Source organism: Ambystoma mexicanum, chromosome 4p (genome assembly GCF_040938575.1).
Source record: "Ambystoma mexicanum isolate Mex_15411 chromosome 4p, UKY_AmexF1_1, whole genome shotgun sequence".
In the NCBI taxonomy this organism is placed as follows: domain Eukaryota; kingdom Metazoa; phylum Chordata; class Amphibia; order Caudata; family Ambystomatidae; genus Ambystoma; species Ambystoma mexicanum.
Window position 1 is genome coordinate 741,643,484 of NC_090927.1, and position 20,964 is coordinate 741,664,447.

Below are 20,964 nucleotides of genomic sequence, written 5' to 3' on the forward strand. Positions count from 1 at the left end.
TCGCAGTGTGACTTTCAGAGCGAGTAAAAGAGAGGAGGAGCTCAGGAACAGGAAGTGGTTATTACTGAGCATGGAGTGTGATGGACTACAGAGATTATGGGGATTGTAGTTCAAAAGGAAGAAAAGTCTGTTCAGACTGTTTTCAGTGTTTTGTTATGGTTTTTTGAGTTTTGTTGAAACTGCTGAAGAGTAGTGAATTAAAGAAGTTGAAGCATAATGCTCGCCTCCTAGTCTTTAATAGAATTAATACTCCCTGTGCAGATAGCAGGGGTAATCTTCATTGGCTATTCACCTGCCCACTTCATAGCCACTCCCATTAACTTACACCATGGAAAATGTAAGACTTCTCCCAAAGCTTCCAGGGAGAAAGTTCTCTCTTCTCCAGTCGTCTGTAGCACTACTGGATGCTGCAACGCTAATTCCAATATAAACCTCAGGACCACCTCCAGAATTTTACCATTGATGCAAATATGTTTCAGGGGCTGCCAGGGCCCATCACAATTAGCTTGCTTTTAGCACACAAAACCACAAGTCACTTCGGGGAGCAGTAGTTGTGTAAGCACTCCAATAACCTAATTAAGCCGTTCTCGGTCAACGAGGGGAAAAACAGCACACAGGAGCATTGTTACGGAGCAAACTTAAAAACATGGGTGCAAGCATGCAGCCCTTGCGTACTTCCCACTTTATTAAATATTCCTGTGTTTCCTCCCCACTAGGTGCAACTACAATCCGTACACTAATATTATATTGGCGACCTTGCAGCAGTTGAATTATTGCTTCAACCAGAGGCAACCCCTATTGCGCTTTGCATGAATGTACGGCACAAAAGGGTTGATTCCAAAATAAGACGATTCCTTACAAATTGCAATGTTACATGCTGCCGATGGTGGTGTGTTGCTCTATTCCGTCTATTTTGTTGCATCAGATTTTGTAACCTCATCGCACACATCTGGTGTCCCAGTGGTGAATAGGAAAGTGGTTTGCTTGTCATGTCATTGCGCACTGAACATTTTTGGAACAAGGCAAGTTAAGAATTCACCTACAGCCAGTAGCAGCTGGTGAACATTTTAATATTCTAATTGGGGGAGAGTAAACCTTTTCCTTGCAAATGAGGAAGTGACTGAAAGTGGTGAGGGCAATCAGGAGGAGCTCTCCCTGTCACATTGTTTAAGACAGTGGGCTAAAATGGGGCAGTTTTGTATGGTAATACATGAAAAATTCCAAAAGATGCCAAATTATCGTCAATGGACCGCAGCATTTTCCAACACATTTTTTATGATGCACTTTCCACAATATATGCTCATACATGTGCATGTTGGCAGCACCAATATATGCCACTATTCCCACATAAGAACACATTTATGTATGCTTTGCCCATAAGCCTAGAAGTGATACCATAAGAAAACATGTTCATGCTGGCTCTGCCATTATATGATAGTATTCCCATGTAAGAACATACTCCTGTTGGCTTTGCCCATAATACCAATACAAAATAAAATGCCACTGTAATAAAACATGTCCATGTTGGCTGCTGCTATATCACTGTAGCCCCCCAATTAGAGGTTCACTCGCCAGCCTGCACACACATGCACACACATCCATACCCCCACCCATACAGCATACACACTTTCTCATTCACACGCGCACCCATGCAACATACAAACTGCTACCTTACGCAAACCCCTGTATGCACATATACATGCGCACATACACATGCAGACATTTGTTTTTCTTTCCTGCTCCAGCATCGGACTCACATGCCACCAAGATAGCATCTTGCAGGCCAAAAACAAACAGGAATCATGAATCAGGGAAAATGTCCGTCGATCCTGAAATGTGCGGTGGAGCCAGAGTGCCGCAATCTCTAGGCCCTTTGAATGCCAGAGAGACACTGGAGCTCTCCCTATGCAAATTTGGTCCTGCAGCCTTAAAGAAAGACTGGTGACGCAAAATGCTCTGCACTTTTGTGGCCCATCGGGCATGTGTGGCTGCAGTACTGTACTGTCAAAGGGATTAGCCATCCCCTGTAGCACGTCCTCAGTTACTTGCTGCAGCTGAGGACACGTTCAGTGTTTTCACTGGGCTGGCTTTATTCCTCAAAAATGGGTGGTGGATCAGCGCTCCATTGCCCATTGTGCACGAGCACCTTCTCTACAGCTAACGCAAGCACCGTGAGTCCATGACACCGCATATATTTATTCTGAAGGGAACACTGTACGTTTATTGGATTTGATGTTTGTTGAACTCATTGTTTTTTCTGACTGACGTGTTTATGACCCAAGGCCGGAAGGATGCTTATGGAACCATTTTAGTCATTTATATAAAAAAGTGAATCTCTTGTTTTACCACAGCATGTGATTTATCTGCGTGACATCATGGAGAGTTTTACCAGTCGCAAAATCCGTGAAGTGACAGACTTTGACTGGAAGAGAGCCACGCGATTGTATCTGAGGGAGAAAGGTACGTTCTAATGACAAATGAAGCACACTGTAAGATACGCTGCTCTAGTGTGGCATAATGGCCTGCCACTGGTGCCCATCATATAGCCTTACAGACCTAGGAAGGGGTCACTGTCGCGGGATGAGGACCTGCACCTCAATATATGGCCCATATACAGGGGCATAGGTTAGGGACGAGTCATTATACCAAGCGATAATAGCCTCTAACAAGGTCTACAAAGCTGTTCGCACACCGTGCAAATCACCGTGTAGGTTGTGCTTAAGTAATAGCCTTAGTTAAATAATAGGTTAAGTAAATTGTAAAATGTGTTAGTGAAATAAATGTCTTTTTTTAGTATTTGTATTAATTCCGTTGTGTTTATTGATCACCCTTTTAAGTGTAAACTTGGCTGAATTGGAGTAGATGTTAGGTTGTACATGCATTAGGTGTAATTTATAAATAGAGGTTCCCTGTACAGGAAACGGAAAGCTTGTTTTTAGCCTTCACCTTGGGGCATTAAGTTAGGTGTTGTCTGTCAGGCTGAAGGTGCACTGCAAATGTAGTACCCCGAGGAGTGGGAGTGTCTTGTTTTGCTGACTGGAGAGTTGCACTAATGATAGACATATCTTCCGGAAGTGCAGGCTCTGGGTTCTGCTACACAATTTGCATAGCGTTGGTGACAGGATTTTCTCGTTTTTCCATCTGAGTTGAACCTGGCTATAGGGGCTACTGATACTTGTCATTTCTTTCACACTGATTTTATTTCTTTGTCAGAAAAGATTTATGTTGTTCTGTTTTGTTCTGAAGTCAGAATACTTAGAATGCAGTCACAATCAGTGGCTATGGACTGCATTCTGAACATTCTAATTGGCTCAGATCACAATAAAGAGCTACATGTGCTAATAGCCATGTAAAGCCTTCTGCTCTAATTATAGGACAGAGCCAAATGAAAGAGCTTCTTACAACCAGAAGGGGGTAAATCATGGCCAATGTATGGCCCTCTGTGGAAGGTATATTATACTATTGGAGCACTCAATCAATTGAGGGCAGAATGTTCTTATTAAAACAGTCAGAATCAAAGATGAAACATAAACAGGGCGACAATGAAGCTGGTGGCTTATATCACAGATTGAAGGCCCTCAATGCTCCTTTGTCTTCTGTGGAGCATCCCACTTTTCAACGTGCTAAATTCCCTCAGAAACCCCACGTACTTTAGTTTGAACGTCCTCTTTACATGTTGCCTGTTTGTTTCTCCTTATGCCTTGTCCTGGTGCCCCTGTGAGATTTTATAATGGGTGTAACTATCAGGGGCCAGATTAGTTAACATTTGCCCAAAGCCAAAAATGGAGCAATTTCATTTACTGCCAATTTTGCTGCTTAGGTTACATGGACCGGGGGAAACAGGTTTAGCCCCAATCCCTATTTTCGATATACGTTTGCAATAGGGCAGTCATTAAGTAGATTGTTTTTGCTGTGTAACATACACAGACATGTGTTTTCCTGCAAGGGCAAAGGGTTGATCCTCTGGCCCTTTTAGAGTGATGCCGATTTGAGTGCGAAAATACTGCATGCAGTAAATAAGAACTGTTGCCACATACAGGATTTTCGAAAATACTGCCAGGTTAGTGGCGATGGATGCTGGCAAATCTGCATGCATTATTATACTTTTCCCCTCCTAATTTTGTGGACGGAAAAGGCGTTCTTTACAGTAGCAGTTGCTACTGCTACTGTATAAAAGATGGTTAATGCACAAAATGGGCCTTCCTGGCCCCGTTGTGCATTGCATGGAATAGGAGATGAGGCGAAGGGGTATTAACAATGCCCCCTTCCCTCTACAGTTGGGTGTCCCCAAGCAGGATTGTTTTCCTACATTGCAGGGAAGCGCCTGTGTTTCCAGTGACTGCAGAAAAAAAAAACTAAACACCTGGAGAGTTTTTAGAATTTTTAACTCCACCTCTGATATTTTTAATGCATAAACAGGGGTATTTGCTACATACAGTATGCCTACAAATACCACATGTGGTAAATACTACACACATCATGATGAGGCGGAGAGGTAGTCCTGAATACCGCCCGTTTTACCACTACTGCCTCGCTCCTAATGAGGTTCTGAAGGAGGGCATAGGCAGAGATAATGCCCAGCTCAGATGAGGCTGAAGTGCTATCAGCCCCCCACCTTTCCCTCCACGCCAGCCTCTCCACTTATCCCTTTCCTTGCACTTTCTCTTCTCAAGACTGTGGCAGTACTCCAAGCCACAATGGGTCACTCGGTGCCACAACGCCCTCTCTTCTGATTAGCGAATTTTCTAAATTAAAAAACATGTTCATAACTCATGCAAATTGAGTTGCCGGTTTTGGAAATTTTACTGAAGAAAAAGCAATTGTGGGAGTTTAACTTCTGAAAAGTTTGCTACAATTCATGAATTGTGAATTACTGAACCTAAAAGTGATTTTAAAGTTTACGGTTAAAAGAGAATTATCTTGACTGCGAGTTGCATGGCAGTTTACTCATATTACAGATATTTCAGACCATTGAATGGCAGTACCTACCTTTAGTTTTAAAACATCTTTAATATATACTAGCTCTATTTAAGTAAGCACAAGGGACACTTTTTTGCCTAAATAAGTAGTGTTCTCAGACCACCCTTCTAAGGCCTCATGGAATGGCATGACACCCACTTTCAACCCATCGATTCCTGTTTAATCGAGTCTGGCTCAACTAGACCCATAGTCCCTACTGTCCCATGTACTAAAGCTCCTGTTCTAGATGCTCACATTACAATACATTGCCCCTGATAACCGTTTGGGTGCACTCAACATGTGTATTATCTCCTAATATGTGGCCTTGTTTTCACACCAGGAGCTATCGTCATCCTAATTTGGGGGTAGTAAATCCTAAACCACTCTTCGCCCAACTCCCAGGGACTGCTATGCAACACTGTCCTGGCACTCTGGGACCCCATTGGACAGACACTCGAAAGATGAAACACACCATTGCTCCATCAAGCTAGGACCAAGTCAAACTCCCCTATAACCCCCTCCTGAGTAGTAGCTGGTGGGAAGTCGTGTGTGTTGGGTTTGTTATGGAATGGTTGATTGCTTAAATGCTTACTCATTGCTAATCTGTACAAACTGTGCAACACTGTGTAAAGCATGTGTGTTTCTCTATGTTACAGATGGACACTTTAGACATGAATTAAATATACTGGATGCCCAATATAAGTATGGGTGTGAGTTCTACGGCGCCCGAATTCCACTCATAATGAATCCCGCCACAGAGAAATGTTTTCTTACTATATCGCAGGTGAGTCCCCTAGATTTCGATTCATCATATATGTTTACTTGGGATACCTTCCTAATTATATCCAAAGGCGTTCCACATACATTCAACTGTGATACCGGTGTTCTTTCAATTTCCATCTCACATGTGGTAAGACACTGTAAATTGAGTGGCAATGTGTATATTTCACATATAACAAGTGAAAAGAAATATAGGCATGGAAATGCATGCATGGAATGTTAATACAGACCTCTATGGATGTCTTATTTTTTACATTTTTTATTATTATGTTTTCATGGTTAAAAAGACATTAACCTTTAACATTTAGCATGTATAACACAAAATACACCCTCATTAAGAAGAAATGAAAAACAATTAACTTCAATAAAAATACCATCATCGATCAGAAATGAATAAATAAGATACAAATGTAAAAGATCATCATTCAGACCATACATATCACACACAACATATGCACACAAGATCACGCACCCAATAGAATTAACTCCAGATATTTTTCTTAAGTTTAGAGCCTTTAAGAAGGACGTAACTGCTATGACTGTAGAAGAAGTACGTCCAGAAAGACATTCCGCCCAGACTTGGTCTCCCAGGCCCTCTTCTATTAGTGTTTAAAACTTTACTAAATGGTTCCATCTCAATCCCTGTATCACTGGGCAATCTATAAAGAGATGTCTAAGGGTTCCCCCGTCCCCTCCCACATTGTAGAAACGACAGTTCAGCTGCTTTGCTTCCAAGTGAGCCTGCCTAATCAAAATGTGCCTTGTCGGGAGAAGATTCCAGCGAAAACGCAGGAATAAGAGCTTAATCTCCCTAGATTGACAAAAAAGGTGCTAAAATACCTTGTAATTTATGGTCGCCCCTAAGGTGTTCCAAAGAGGGATAACTATGCATTTTATCCATAGTGTTTAGCCAGTCACCTCTAAATAGAACCCTCTTCACGCTACACGGGTTTTGCTCTAAGATCTTCCACCAAGCAACTGATGTTTGATAAGAGATCAGTAGACTAATATCTCGTTTAGCCATCTACATTTCCCAGAAACCAAAAGTGAGTTCAAATCCTCAGAGACATAGGTTCCGGACATAAGATTTTTCTAATCACAGCCAGTATTTTCCACTGTGCACATGTCTGAAGAGATATTATACCCACTTCGTACTGGTTTAAATGGATAAGAACGGATGTAGGAGCGTGTAAGAAGTTGTGCCACACCAGGGCTTCAAGGAGTGGTAACTATTCCAATAGCAAGAGAGGGTATACATCCATCCCGTATAGGATCTTTGGTATGATTTTCCCCTCATAAAATGTTACCCCTGCTTTAAGGGAGTACGTTCCATACCAAGCATCTACCCTCTTCACTTGGTTAACCAGGGGCGTTATTCGCTCATTCAAGCAAACTTTCAGTTTAGACAATGATGGATATGCCAATATAAGAAAGCCTAGGTACATCACTGAATTAACCTTCGTCACTAGCTCCGAACCAATCTGCCAACCAACAGACGTTTTCCTACAACCACTTGAAATGTGCACATTACAGGTCTTTTTCACATTAATCTGCAGGGAGTGATCTCTTATATATGCCACAAAGGCATCCAACAACCTCTGGAGGCCTACCAGTGTACTGTCAAACATGACAAAGTCATCCGTGTAGGACAACCAAAGGGGCCATGTATGAAATATCCGGTGTGATGAAAGCTTTAGGTGCCAGGTAGTCACCTATATCCGATAAATATAAATGTCTTATGTACTCACCTGTATATGACTACAAATTGTAGAGCAAAATGCAGTTTCTGCTAAAAGAAGATTTTATGGTTGCTACTTGCAAAAAAGTAACCCTGTTTTATTAGACTCTATACCCAGGTATTTTGTGCCCCTCAGATCATGCATGCAACATGTGGTGTATATTGCTATGGCCATTTTAAAGGTTTGAGGGGGACATGGCAGAAATGTGGTGTTGCTTCATGGCTCAGATTCAAATTTGCAAACCTGTGACATGCATGTTGCGGCACAAATCCGCATTATATTTTGGAGGCCTCAAGATCATGTGACACAGTATGTTGATTCCAAGCTTCATGGATAATATGTTGGATAATACGTTCAATGTCAGACCCTTTTCAAAGAGACCCTACAATAAAGTACTGGCTTATAAATGTGCAAAGTATGGTTTTTACAGTATCCCTATTTTGTCTCAGATCCTATTTTTAATTAACTCGGCCTGTTATGTTGGTGGTATTGGATCATACTTTGAGAACTCTCAAAGAACCCACACTCACATCTAATAACGTTCACAGTGCACCATTCAGATGTGCGCTTTGCTCAGAACCACAGAGAATCAACAACCGTTCCTAAATCATCACATCAGTAAGTTCTCGGATAGTACAATATTTTAATTTAAATGTTTTCTTAATTGGTTAGTTGGGCTATAAGGGACATGTGACTGGAGAAGTGAGATATAATCACATAATATGTTATAAAACTCAAATTCAGGGTCACTCAAACGCACTAAATTGTTTTTATTGTTGAGAGAAGAGAGACCGTGTTAAAACGAGCTGAAGATTGTATCACACCCTCCTCAGTCTAGAGACTGTTTACAAAAGAAGAAATTACTTACTCGTGGCGTCTCTCCAAGTTGTGTTAGATATGTTTGTCCTTGCACATTATCACATCTAAATTTTCCCATACTGTAGAGGGGGGGCTCACTTTCCGCACTTCTAGCCCCTGCCTCTTCCACCAACATCCAGGGGTGGACTGGAAATGTCCCGGTCGCCCTCTGCACAAATGGCCTCTTTTTTGTAGGTACCCTGGCTTTTTGCTCTTCTTACCCCCTCTACCATGCACTCCCACGCCCTTCGTTCTATCTCTCCATATCCCCCACATCCCTTTGAAGTAAAGAATTACATTTGAATCCCTGTATATAGGGGCAATTTTCTTCAAAATTCACTAATTGTGTTATTCTTTTTCAAAGTTTCGTGTGTGCAAACCCCCTAACTCCCCAAAACTGTACTTAGAGTGGTTGGGCTTGCTTCCAAGCTATAATATGGGGCAACTTTGAAAAACACTTCTAGCTCTATTTATGGGGCCTGGGGCCACCCCTGCCAACGTCACTGCCATCAGCATCTTGCCGTGAAACTACTTATGACTCCCACATTTAAGGGCACCTGTAGCAGTCTAGGTAAGAACATCTGCAGCCTACAAGACCCAGGGGTTCCGCTATGTCTGCAACCATTTCACAACATTGTACAAGTCTGACCCAACATTGAGCTGCCTGAGCAAGTTGTCAGGCGGGATAAGCTCAAGCTGCATTACAGGCAATGCTTGCAGACTCTTAACTGTGCAGGCGACTCACCATATCAACCAAATTAAAAATAACTTGTATTTGCCATCTGTGCCTCTATAAACCGTATAGACGATCAAAGTGTGAAAAGTACATGAATGGGTACTGCCCACATCACAGAAGCATGCAGAAGCAAAAACAGTGACAACTATGGAAGACAATTAAGATACATTCTTTTGGCTTAGCCAACAAACCCAATTACATTGGCTTTACAAGTCTGCATAAGTTCCCCATTTAAACCTACGCAGATGCTTTTACACTTTGGTTCCAGTAGTTGCCCCACAGAGGTGTAATTTCACCCCTGGAGCCTTCTGCTTTTCTTGTGCTGAGTCTTATTATGAGTGCAGTGTTTCTATATGCTGAGTGCCCAGTGGACATTGCTTTGCCTCACATAGCTCCTGTGCTCCTAAGAGTGTGCAGTAGTTGATTCACTATCTCGGAATGTTAGGGATCACCTCAAGTGTAACTAATCCTGGGGCAGCCATGCACAGTTCACTCATCCTTTGAGATTTGTTCGTGTGAAAGGAGTTTGTCAGCTTGAATGGTTTGAGAACACCGGGGCAGACATTTGAGCAGGATAGGGTTTTCTAGAGAGAATCTCTATTCACTCTGCCCTTCTATGTCTGCATCACACACACGTGTGGGCTGGTAATGGTGGGCAGGCTAGGCCAAAGAGGTGTCTACCTTCTTTTAGAGTCCTGGCTCAGTTCTGCAAAATGTTGGCAGGAGTTCTAATGTTTGCATTGTATCTTCTGAGACTGCGTCTAAATCTGGTTTATTGATTGCATGCCTTTACATCTGTGGGTGTACATCTTTATGCATTTGCATTTCAAACATAATATTATTTTAAATGGGGGCATGCCCCAGTGCCCCACTGAATTTGTATTTTTTCTAAACCGTATTTCCCTTTTTTATTTCTGTTTGCTTGTGCCCTAATAAATAGGAAACCCAATCTAAATGCACAGATGCAAATGTACCCGTCCAAGTGCATTGATGTAAAGACACGCCATTGATGAAGTCAGTACTGCACCAGCACAAAAAGGACTAGCCGGTCGACCAACTTCGGGTCTTTTAATAGCGATCCGAAATGGAAGCGGCATTACCATAGCACAAAAACTTAAGGAAAATCAACTGATTTTATCAGTAAAACTAAATTGGTCGACAACAAACGAGAAGAGTAAGACAAAGACCACAACAGAGCACACTATAATTATCAATGTCTATTGGAACCCTGTTGCAATTGAAACAAAGACATTTCTCTCCATGCTGGAGCAGGAAATCGACAAAGCACGGGTCACCCACCAGGTTGATCATATCATCATATGGGAGACTTGAACGCTCAGCAACAAAAAAAAGGAGGAGAAAACAACATAACGTCTGCCAAGAAAACGCTGTCTGAACTACGGGCCTCACAATGGCTGAAATTGATGAAGGCAAGAGGTTTTCTCAATCTTGACTCGGTTTTTCCAAACCCAAGCCCTATTCCTTCTTGGGAAAGACAAGATTCCTGCTCAACAATTGATTATATCTTTGTGTCACGACCTTTCCTCCAAGCGCTTCAAACCTTCAAAGTGGTGAAGACCTCGTCCAGGGACCATAACCTTCTTCAAATAACCTGGGCCTCAACAAGTCCTCTGCACGAGAAAATGTCTGCTCACTTAGAATCCAATATTCAAGGGACAAGGCTAAAATTAACAGAAGGAGCTATAATATCCCTGACAGCGGAATACAATGACTTGACAGAGAACGTAGATCGAAATGGAGTAGATTATACTCCTTTGTTAACAGCTTATAAAGTCCAGTCGCGGAAGCCAAAGCACCAAGATGAACAAGTAAAACATGCATTTGACAAGTTGGTGGTAGACTGAAAGCGTGAACTAAGGAGGTTCTTGAGACAGGCCAAGAAACTAGACCCGGGTTCCACCTTAACTGTATCTTCTGAGGCTAAAAAAGCTTATAAAGCATGGCTGCGAGCTCATCGAAGCATTTTATACCAACACGAAGCAGAAAGCATTCTCATAGCCATAAATGGTAATCATGCTAAAGACTTTTGGTCCTTGCTCCGCTCTACTTCAACCGGTCCCTTACCTTCTTTACAGAATGGAATTGGAGAACGAACTTGGGAGAACTACTTCACAAACCTTTTCTTATCACCCACCACTGAGACCTCAGATCTTAGGAGATTGGATTCGCCCTGGATACTACTAGACAATAAGGCTGACATTTTTGACCTAATAAAAAAACTAAAAGCCTCCAGGGCCCCGGGACCCGATGGTATATCGAACCTTGACCTGAAAACTCATCCTGAAGCCTGGGCCCGCTTACTGAATAAGATCTTTGGTCGATGTGCAGATTCAAGAACGATTCCACCTTCTTGGAACACGGCAAACGTAATCCCCATCTACAAAAAGGGTAACAGGGCTGAGCCAGCTAACTATCGCCCTATTGCCCTCTTAAACCCGATAGGGAAAGTATTTGGTTCTTTACTTCTTCGCCACTTTACAACTTGGGCATCTAATGCCGCTTGCCAAGACCATCTGCAAACAGGATTCAAAAAGAACATGGACACAGATGCTAACATACTCACTTTGAACACCCTAAAAAGTAATGTTTTAGCAGGAAGACCTAGACTGCTCGTTGTTTTCGTGGATCTCTCCCAGGCCTTTGATCGAGTTGACAGATCTAGACTATGGTCAAAACTATCCTTCTGGAATTGACCAAGCAACATCTTGGAGCCAATACGAGCTTTATATTCCAATACCTCGATGCGTGTCCGCATAAACCACCAGGGGTCCCTCTCGGCGAAGATTAAAACAGCCAGAGCTGTGAAGCAGGGCTGTCCTTTAGCCCGAGTCCCATTTTGGACCTATCTAGACGACTTCCAGGACTCAGAAAAATCAGTACGTTCATTTCCTCCTAAAATAGGGGGTGAGCAGATCAGTCGCTTACTATACGCAGACGACCTAATCCTCATCGATTTTACACCATTAGGTCTGCAGCGCCAACTGAATAATGTACAACAATATATGGCAGAGAACAACTTGGACATCAACGAAGGAAAAACCAAAATGATGACATTTGAAAAAACTATCACGAAAAAGGACAAGGTGATCCTTTGTTTGGGCTCAACTGCAATGGAAAGAGTAAGCGACTTTAAATATTTAGGGGTAACCCTCGACAGTTCTGGGAAAGAAAAAGCCATGCAAAGCGCCCTACACGATAAATCAAAAAAACTCACTGCTCAAGGTAAAGCTATTGACATCAAGTATGGCCGCTTCTCGACTATCCCGGTTTGTGACTTCTGTAAAAAAAAAGGTGATTCCGGTCTTAATCTATGGCGTGGATGCCATGCCTAACCTACCGATTGACCTCTGACCAAAGCTGGAAGCATTCTTCTGTAGAACGGTGCTAGGCCTTCCTAAATCCACTCCTCTCGCCTCGATCGGACGTGAACTTAGCCTTACATCACTAAAGACCACAGTCATCTGTCACCGGCTCATGCTATACAGGAAATGCAAATTGCCGGAGACTCCCCGCGTCTACAAATTGATTAACCAAGAAATGACAGGTTCCTCCTGTGTCATGTTGACTAAGTGGAAGACAGAAAATCTAGCTTTTCAAGCGGATGCAGAGAGTTCGGAGGAAGAACTTATAAACAACCCAGTAAAAAACATAAAAAAGATAAAAGAACTACATTGGATACCAACACTTGAAACTGCCAATAAAAATAAACTTACGATGCATCTCCCTCAGACTTTCAAAAAATTTGACGTCCTACAGAACTACATCAAACTATTTCCAAACAGACGGGCTCGAAACATCTTTAGGAGAATTGGGCTGAACCTGTTCGAAACTAAAGAAATCTTGGCAATCAGAGGTCTAGCAGCGACAAATTCGTGCCGCTTTTGCAATCAACCTTCAATCAAAGAAACCATTCGCCATCTGCTCTTGATAAGCCCAGCGACGCAAAGTAGCCCTCTCAAATATCTGCATGCCACCTTATCGAGCTTTTCTCTTAGGGACGAAGACCTGTGCTGGAAAAAACTGATAGGAGGAGACAGAACATCATGGCTACTGGCAACGGTCAACATCATGCAATATATAGTCAAGGAGCTGTTTCCGAAAAATGCCTGTGACGCTGTAGTTACTCAGAAGAATCCTCTCTCTTTCTAGAATGAACGAATCGCTGCAAAATTATAGTAAAGGCTGTAAAATCGCTGACAAGCACTCAGACTTTAAACAAATAGACTTATGAGTTTCTACTTGATCAAACAAATGAATGAAATGTTTAATTACTATCTTCGGTTTCTTCTTTGTAAAAATCTATTTTTAGATTATATACAAATAATTTTTTAAAAAAAAGGCATGCCACTGCTTTGTCACACTGAGTTGAAAACCTAGGGACCCTCTGGTATGATTACTGGATGCCATGATAACAACATATTTTTCCTTTTCTCCTTGGATCATTCATTTCTTTCCATGGGTAGATCATGGAAGCTTTCTCAGAGTTTATTCTTGTAAACTGTTGTTTGCCCAGGTGGCGTTTTTCCTATTTGTCTTGATTAGCCCTGGTCTGAGGGTTTTCTTTGTGCCTGACTCAACTGGGAATATCATTATAAACTCAAGTTCTCAGGATTGATGTTAAATTTACTATTTGATGGAGGGGCTTAAAAGTAGAGGCTCTAAAATGGATTTCTGCTATCGATGTCAACATTCCAGAGAGCCTGCCAACTTCATTTGCCATATAGCCATTCATTCTGGGGGCGCTGGCGCCAAGATTGCCCTTCTCCACTGAAGGTGCATTTTGGTGATTCTGAAGTTTATCCAGTACAGGTTTAGCACTGGAAATGGCTGGGTTGTATATTAACAATTCTTAGGCTGTGATAAAGCCAGTTGAGGAATTCTGGTTGTACATTATTACTGTCTCTTCACATGGAATCTAGTTGGAAATAATCTTACTTTTTTCAATTTCTTTTATAACTCCCCTGTGTGGGTTTCATTGTAATGAGTTACTCCTAAAAGGAATACTGTTGCCTTTGCGCATACTTGTTTAGCTAAAGTTATACATAGGCCTCAATGCTCCATTGCAAGGCCCAGGAATTGTGTGTTGAGTAAGTTCTTGGGCTGTCTGGTTGTATTAAACTTGCTTTTTTGTGTCCTGGGAGACATCCTCCATGTGCATATATCTTGATATCTGAGTATCTGGGTGGCTGGTGTCCTTGAGATGGGGCCATATTTCTTTCCACAAGGGTGAACACCACCGGCTGTGGTCCTTGAGTAGTTTACATATTCTCATGGGATAATTCTCATTAGGAGTGTATGTCTCAAAAAGTAATGACGGGGACGAGTAAGAGGAACATGGAGGTAATACCCAGATTACTTACCGGTAATCCTCATTACTCTTAGTCCTACTTGTTTTTGTCACATTCATGGAACCCTCTGCTCCTTCCCAGATGTTCAGGTGGCATTGGCTGACAGGAGGATTGTGGGTCTGTGAAGGGATGTTTGCATTTTCCCAGGTGGAGGAGGGATTTGGTAAAATAAAAAAAATCTGAGTTTCTACTCCCAAGAGGGCTCGTCTCAAAAGTAATAACTGATGCAGAAGAGCAGGACTATGAACGATGAGGATTACTGGTAAGTAATCTGGGCATAAAGCCTTTCACTGGCTTGACTTGCACCACATTTGAGCTAGTCTCTGCTAGTCTCTGCTAGTCTCTGCTGTCCATTGAAAACAATTCATGGAGCTGAACTGCTAGGTCCTGAAGTCATCCCAATGAGCAGTATATGCCAAAATTATGCATGTTTTCCTAATTGAAGATAGTAGTACTAAAGACGGCTTGACGCCAGGCCTGGTTATGTGACCGCCTGTGTCACTTCTCATTTCTGAAATTGTGACTAATCCCCAGGCACAGAACAGGTTCAATTACAAAGTAAGACAAAGAGGTGATGACTGGAAGGTTTAGGATTAATCTTAAACCTCTGGCAATTTCTCTTGGCAACCCTCCAGACCATCGTTCTTCGACTGCCAAGCCATTACTGAAAGGGGAAAGACCATATGCAAATCAGGCCTGGTCCCACCCCCAAAGGAGAAGTCCAGCCCGAACTGCTAGGTCACATCCCTTCTGCACAAGACCAAAAGCATGCCCAGACATGTTTCGGCCTCGTTGGACATCATCATTGAGGAGTAGCTTGGATCTCTAGGCCCAGCAGGCATGGGACCAACGTCTGGGCATATCCGTCCCACTTGGGCAGTGTAATGTTGAAAGGAAATGTGTAATCTGGGAGTGGAAAGGTACATGTGGGCATTCAATTCTCAAACACAATCTTCAGATTGTCCTAATTTTGCTTACAATAGAACATGGACTAAGAAACCTCAGAAAAGAAAGAAAGAAGGGAAGAGGGTATGATGAATGGTATGATCAATTCTCTTGCCTGGCTCTGGGAGAAAGCTAAAATTGGGGGATGGGTGTGACCCCGAAACATGGATATTGGTCCCGGGGAGTCAGGTCCTGTTACCATGTTGGTGCTTCTCACAGGGAGGTTGTGGTACATAAAGTGGTAGGTTGCTTTGGTGTGAAAGATGTGATGCTGGAAATGCATTGGAGGGACGGGGCCTCAATGTCCCCTTGTCCTGCACGCCTATTATCATGGGTGTTCTGTGTTATTTTCTGCACAGGAGTCCATGTGGGACTCCTAGCAGTGCAGCTCTTCCTCTTTTTGGTTTGGTGAACAGACCCTTGGGATACCCTTATGGCACCCATGGGTGGGGCTACATCCCTGTACCCCCTAGTGTATGTTTTTGGGCACCTGTGTGTGGCCCACAGAGCAGGGTATGGGCTGAAGGCAGATCTATGCTGAATTTCGCAGGTGCTGTCAGTAGCCTCAATTCTGGGATACCCAGGCCCTGCCATTGGAATCAGTTGATTCCTAATGGGAGACAAGATGGCCTCTGGGGCCTCTTGCTGTCCATTGCCTGTTACCTAGTTTTCCCAAAGTCCTGGGAAGCCCTGACTCTGTCCCTTCCCCTGACTGGCTGTTGGGTGGAAGTTCCATATATGGTATTGTGGCGAAGCCCAGGCCAGACTGGCTGGAGCATTCCCAATGACTGTATGTTGTGGGTACACCCTTGGGGTGGGACCTGGGTGAATGGAGTGTATGACCAATATACATTTCATGTTATGGGTGTCTGGGTTCTTGTGTGTGACACAAAGAATGAGACAGCCCTGCCCGAAACTGGTATGAATGCAGTTTGGTGTGCTGAAAGACTGGATGCTTGCCCCAATCCACATTCCTTGTTGTGAGTGTCTGGATGGAGAAGAATGGCCTGATGCACTGTGAGGCCCTTCTGAATGATTGGCTGCATGAGCCTGGCTCAGAAGTGTGAATGAGAGACAGAACAGTATATCTGGGGACGTCTCACTTACTGGAATTGTTCAGAAGCAGAAGTCGAAACTTTATGCTTAACCTTGAAGCCCAGCTGGAAGAAGAAGGCTTTGCTGCTACTTCCCTTCGACGCAATTCGAAAGCTGTAGTGTCTCCAAGAACTGATCCAAGAGAGGACCTGGCTAGGATACCTCTTCCCGAGCTACGAGGGAACATCGTGCACCAGATAACCTTCACCAAGGCTCCCTGGAAGTCAGTCCTCGAAAGGCTGCCGACCGGAGACGGGGACCACTGAGGAATCTGAAGTGAAGCGCCAGGACATCGAGGCCATCGACGACAATCACTGTCGATCAAAGTTCGGAGGACCGCTGTAATCTCGTCGACCGGAGCCGCGACGCTCCATTGCCTAAGACACTTTGAAATCAAGGACTCCCTTGCTCATCGCCGTCGACCGCTTTGTCCCGCCAGAGAAAGTCGAGGTCGCTGACTAACCGAGGAGAATCCGCTGGTGGGTTTCCTGCCACCCAAAGTCCACAAAGACTCTGACGAAGATTCAAAAGCTAGCCGGAGTCAAGTCCCGATCATTCCCCTTCATTCACTACTCTTTGCAGCAACAAACTCTCATCATCGAGGTGCACCGCATGCCTCGTCTTCACAGTACGTCCACGATCGATCGTCGACGAGCACCGCTAAGGCCGAAACTACCATCTCAATGACATTGTTCACCTTTTCTTCGAAGAATCTCGACGATCCGTGGCTCCGGCCTTAAAGGGAGTCCACTCAAGAGGGATCCATCGACGACCCCTCAAAGAACTCTGCTATAACAGGTACATTGGGGTCATAGAAACGTTTAAGAAGGAACCAAGACTATCTTAAACAGTACATGGACTGGGCTTGTTGATACACTTTATTTACAGGTTGCCCAGGTGGAGGAATCCTCACACAAAACTTTGTCTTGGGTAGGGACAATGTATTCTGCCATTTGTTTAACCCAACTTGTCTTCCTTCCTATGTCTAGTGTTGGGGCACTTTACTAATTGATTTGTATGCCATTGGAAACTGTCAGCAGTTGGTGCATTTTAAAGCAGTCAAGAGTTAACTGTGGTACCACATAGACATTGTACATATTTACCATATTAGTATTGCCAAAGCACAAAGTGTGTTATAGATTGTGTATATATATTGAACCTTATTCATATAAAGAACTGTGTTATCACTAACATAGTGTGTGGACATTCCTTTGTGGGGGCTTGGGGACTACACTGTACTAAAGAAACAGCCCGCATCACCTCCTGAGAGCTTAAGCCTTGATTGTTCGTCCATTGCTACCCCTTAGAAAATCTTGGATGGGGTGCTCTGTGCTTCTACTCTGCCGTATAGGCAGGAGTACAGATAACCCCCCTCGAGTCTTTACAAAAGGTTATAGAGGTTTTAGAGTAAGGACATAAAAGATACTGGGTAGTGGAATGTTTGTGGTGAGAATTCTTTTTCAGTTTCATGCTTTCCTTTACTATTCATTCTTAGGAGGTTGCCCTGAGCCCTTTCCAAGATGCCTTTCATCTTGAACTTTGAGCTTTCAGCAAGCAGGTCTGTGTTCTATGCTGTGGAGCCAACTAGGGCAATTGTAGGAGAAGATCCACCCAAAACCTTGGTGGGACAAGGAGCTGATGAACTGATGGGAATATGTGTGTGTATATATATATATTTATATATAAGAAATAGTGTTGTGCCAAGGGTACGGTGCAAGGGACAAGCAAGTATAGTCGAGGGTGAGCGCGCAGCTGAGGGAGCATACTGTAAGGCCATTGAGGTGAGCTAATGTGAAACTACCTGACTCCAGACTCCAGATTACACGTGGCCTTTTCAGAAAGACTCTTCTTTTGAATTACTTTAAAAAGAACTAACCATGTATTCACCCGCTTCACCTGGCACAAGCAGCATCAGAGTTACATGGGAGCTACAGTGTGGGCAGTACCATAGGAGTGAGAAGTGGTGGTGCACGAAGCCACTGAAATAGGAGCTTCTGAGGAACGGATTTCTCTATGTGCGAAGTACACAGAATCACTTGCTACGCGACCATCGCTTAGTGCGCTGGCCGTCACGATAGGGTGCAGTGTCCGCATTGTCTCAGAATAAGGCGAAAGTCTTCAAGGGACCAACGTCGCAAGTACTGAATGGTTTTCAGCACTAGCATAAACAGTAATCTCAATGAGGACATGCTTCCATATTTTCTCTACTTTTTTCTTCCTTTTGTGGTAATACACTATTCGCCAACGAAAGAAAGAAAATGAATAATGGTTTGCAAATAGTAGAAACTACAACTCTTCTAATCTCTTGTGGAAGAACTACTCTCAGTTTCCATGGGTGAATATTTTAATCCAGCATCTAGGCATCAAGCTGAAGCTAACAGGTATAAGGGGAAGGGATGGTGTGAATGGAGAATGAAGCAGAGAAACAGTGGTAGGTGGCAGAGGATTTATAATGTTGTGCATATGTTTATAGGTTTCCTCCAGCTGCCACCGAATCAAGTGAAGAGGTACAGAGACGAATAGAGGAATCTGGTTTTGTTTTTGTTTTATTCACTTTCTCTTTCCCTTCCTGGGGCCTAGTGTCATGATGCCTACCCCAGGGGACCCAGACCAAGTCCAGCAACCCCGGAAGCAGGCATCAAGTTACCCCAAGCAAGCCCAACAACCCCTGCTAGGGGCCAGGCTCATATGGAGAGTCAGTCCTGGCACCATAGGCGCCAGGCTCATAGATTAAAACTTACCTGATGCAGGCCATGCTGCAAACTTACCTGATGCAGACCATGCTGCAAGAGGTCCAAGCCAAAAGAGGCTTGGAAGGGACTATTTTACCTAGGGACTATTTTTTTTACTCGGGTGGGGCTGGGGAGGAATACTTTCCTGGGACTACTTTGGAGGCTATTTAAACCACGCCCGAAGAGCAGCACACGCTTCGCGTTATTCTGCATCCAGCAGCGTAACGCTCACCGTACCTGCAAGTCTGCATCCAGTCTTCTGCCACGCACGCCTCGAGTTTGGAGCTCCTAGAAAAAGGGAGAAAGAAGGAGAAAAGGTTAGAACAAGAGCAATACCTTTGATCCTTACCTGAATTCCTGATCCACCGTGCCCTCGAGCTGGAAGAAAGAAGTTATTTTATGCGCGTCGCCTCGCCTTCTGCAGCGCCGCGCTGAACTCACCGGCCTTCGCAGCATCTTCACATTCCACCGCATCCTCCAGCATGTTCCCGCCGTACTCCGGCAGCTAAGGAGAAGACAAGAATAGCAAGGTGAGCCAAGGGAATACACAGAGGAATACCCCCCATAGACTTACCTGATTTTACCACCGGGGGTACTATTCCTCTTCACGGGTCGGCGCAGCTTCCACTGCACCCTAGCCGAACCACGGCCCCTAAGGGAAAACAAAAGGACAGCAATGTGAAACAAAGGGACTAACAAGGGGAACCCTCCTCACCACAAAAGACTTACCTGATTTTACCACCGGAGGCATTATTCCCCGAGACTTCATACTTTCTCTCAGCGCCTGAATAAGGGAGAAAGCAACAGGTTACATATGGACATTATTTTATGAAACTGTGTTGGATAATACAAATCCTTACCAGAATATTACCGGTTGCCACGAGGAACTCTTCAGTAGGGTCAAGCTGCAACCTGCAAGGAATCGGACAAGTGTGAAAGTCAGGCATTTGAACTCTTACGAACTACATACTTACGGCGTCTTGCCGGGAATATCGGAGTCAATATTGTTCTGGAACTCACCAATTCCTTCGAGCCAGTGAAGCAATGGTTATCTACGCGCCCCTGCGCTCAATGCAGGATGGAGAGCTCATCTTTTCAAACCATCGGGTGAGACTATAAGAGGGGACATCCAAGGTGATCAGTGGGGAGAACAGCGGGGTGGGGGGATTTACGCTCAACCCCACGGGTGGTTAATTCCCTTTCTCCATTTGCAGAAGAATATTCCTAAGGGCCAAGCAAACGAGGATAGGTGGGCCAGTCCAGTCCGCCATCTCGGCCCTACGCGTCACATTGGTGGAGACCGCAGCTGTCCAGTCCAGATCGACGCCTCTGTGGGAGCCAGGTGAGCGTAACACCTAGTTTGTCACTGGATGTTTTTTAATGGTTGCAGCCTAGACTCTGGGTAGGGTCAGTGTGGCCTGCAATATTGCAAGACTTACAGCTGGGACCTAAAATGGGGGCAGTAAGGGGCGGATCACCAGGCTAGTGCCTGGTGGGCTTGACCTTCACCACTTCCCTAGCCATGTAAGCCAACCCCATCCTGACAACTCTACCCCTACCCAAACTCTTTGGGAGGCCATGAAGAGTAATCTTAGTGCAACTCCTCCAACTGAGGGAGCCCAAAGCCCCCCCCCCTGAGCAGACACACATTCTCAACATTAGCAAAAGAAGCTCTGCCTCTTAGGGAGAGGGTTTCTTTACATTCAGTAGTAATGAGTGTTTAGATACTGTTGCCACCTCCCTTGACATAT

General features: G+C 44.0%; 1 protein-coding gene across 1 annotated transcript in view; it reads left to right on the top strand.

The window, feature by feature from the left end:
- Nucleotides 1–20,964, top strand: part of LOC138452855 (uncharacterized) — a 1,928,742-nt gene that overhangs the window by 1,074,525 nt on the left and 833,253 nt on the right. The window contains exons 44-45 of the mRNA XM_069605205.1: nucleotides 2,352–2,460; nucleotides 5,616–5,743. Of these exons, the coding sequence (XP_069461306.1) occupies nucleotides 2,352–2,460; nucleotides 5,616–5,743 (237 nt within the window). The remainder of the gene's footprint in view (nucleotides 1–2,351; nucleotides 2,461–5,615; nucleotides 5,744–20,964) is intronic.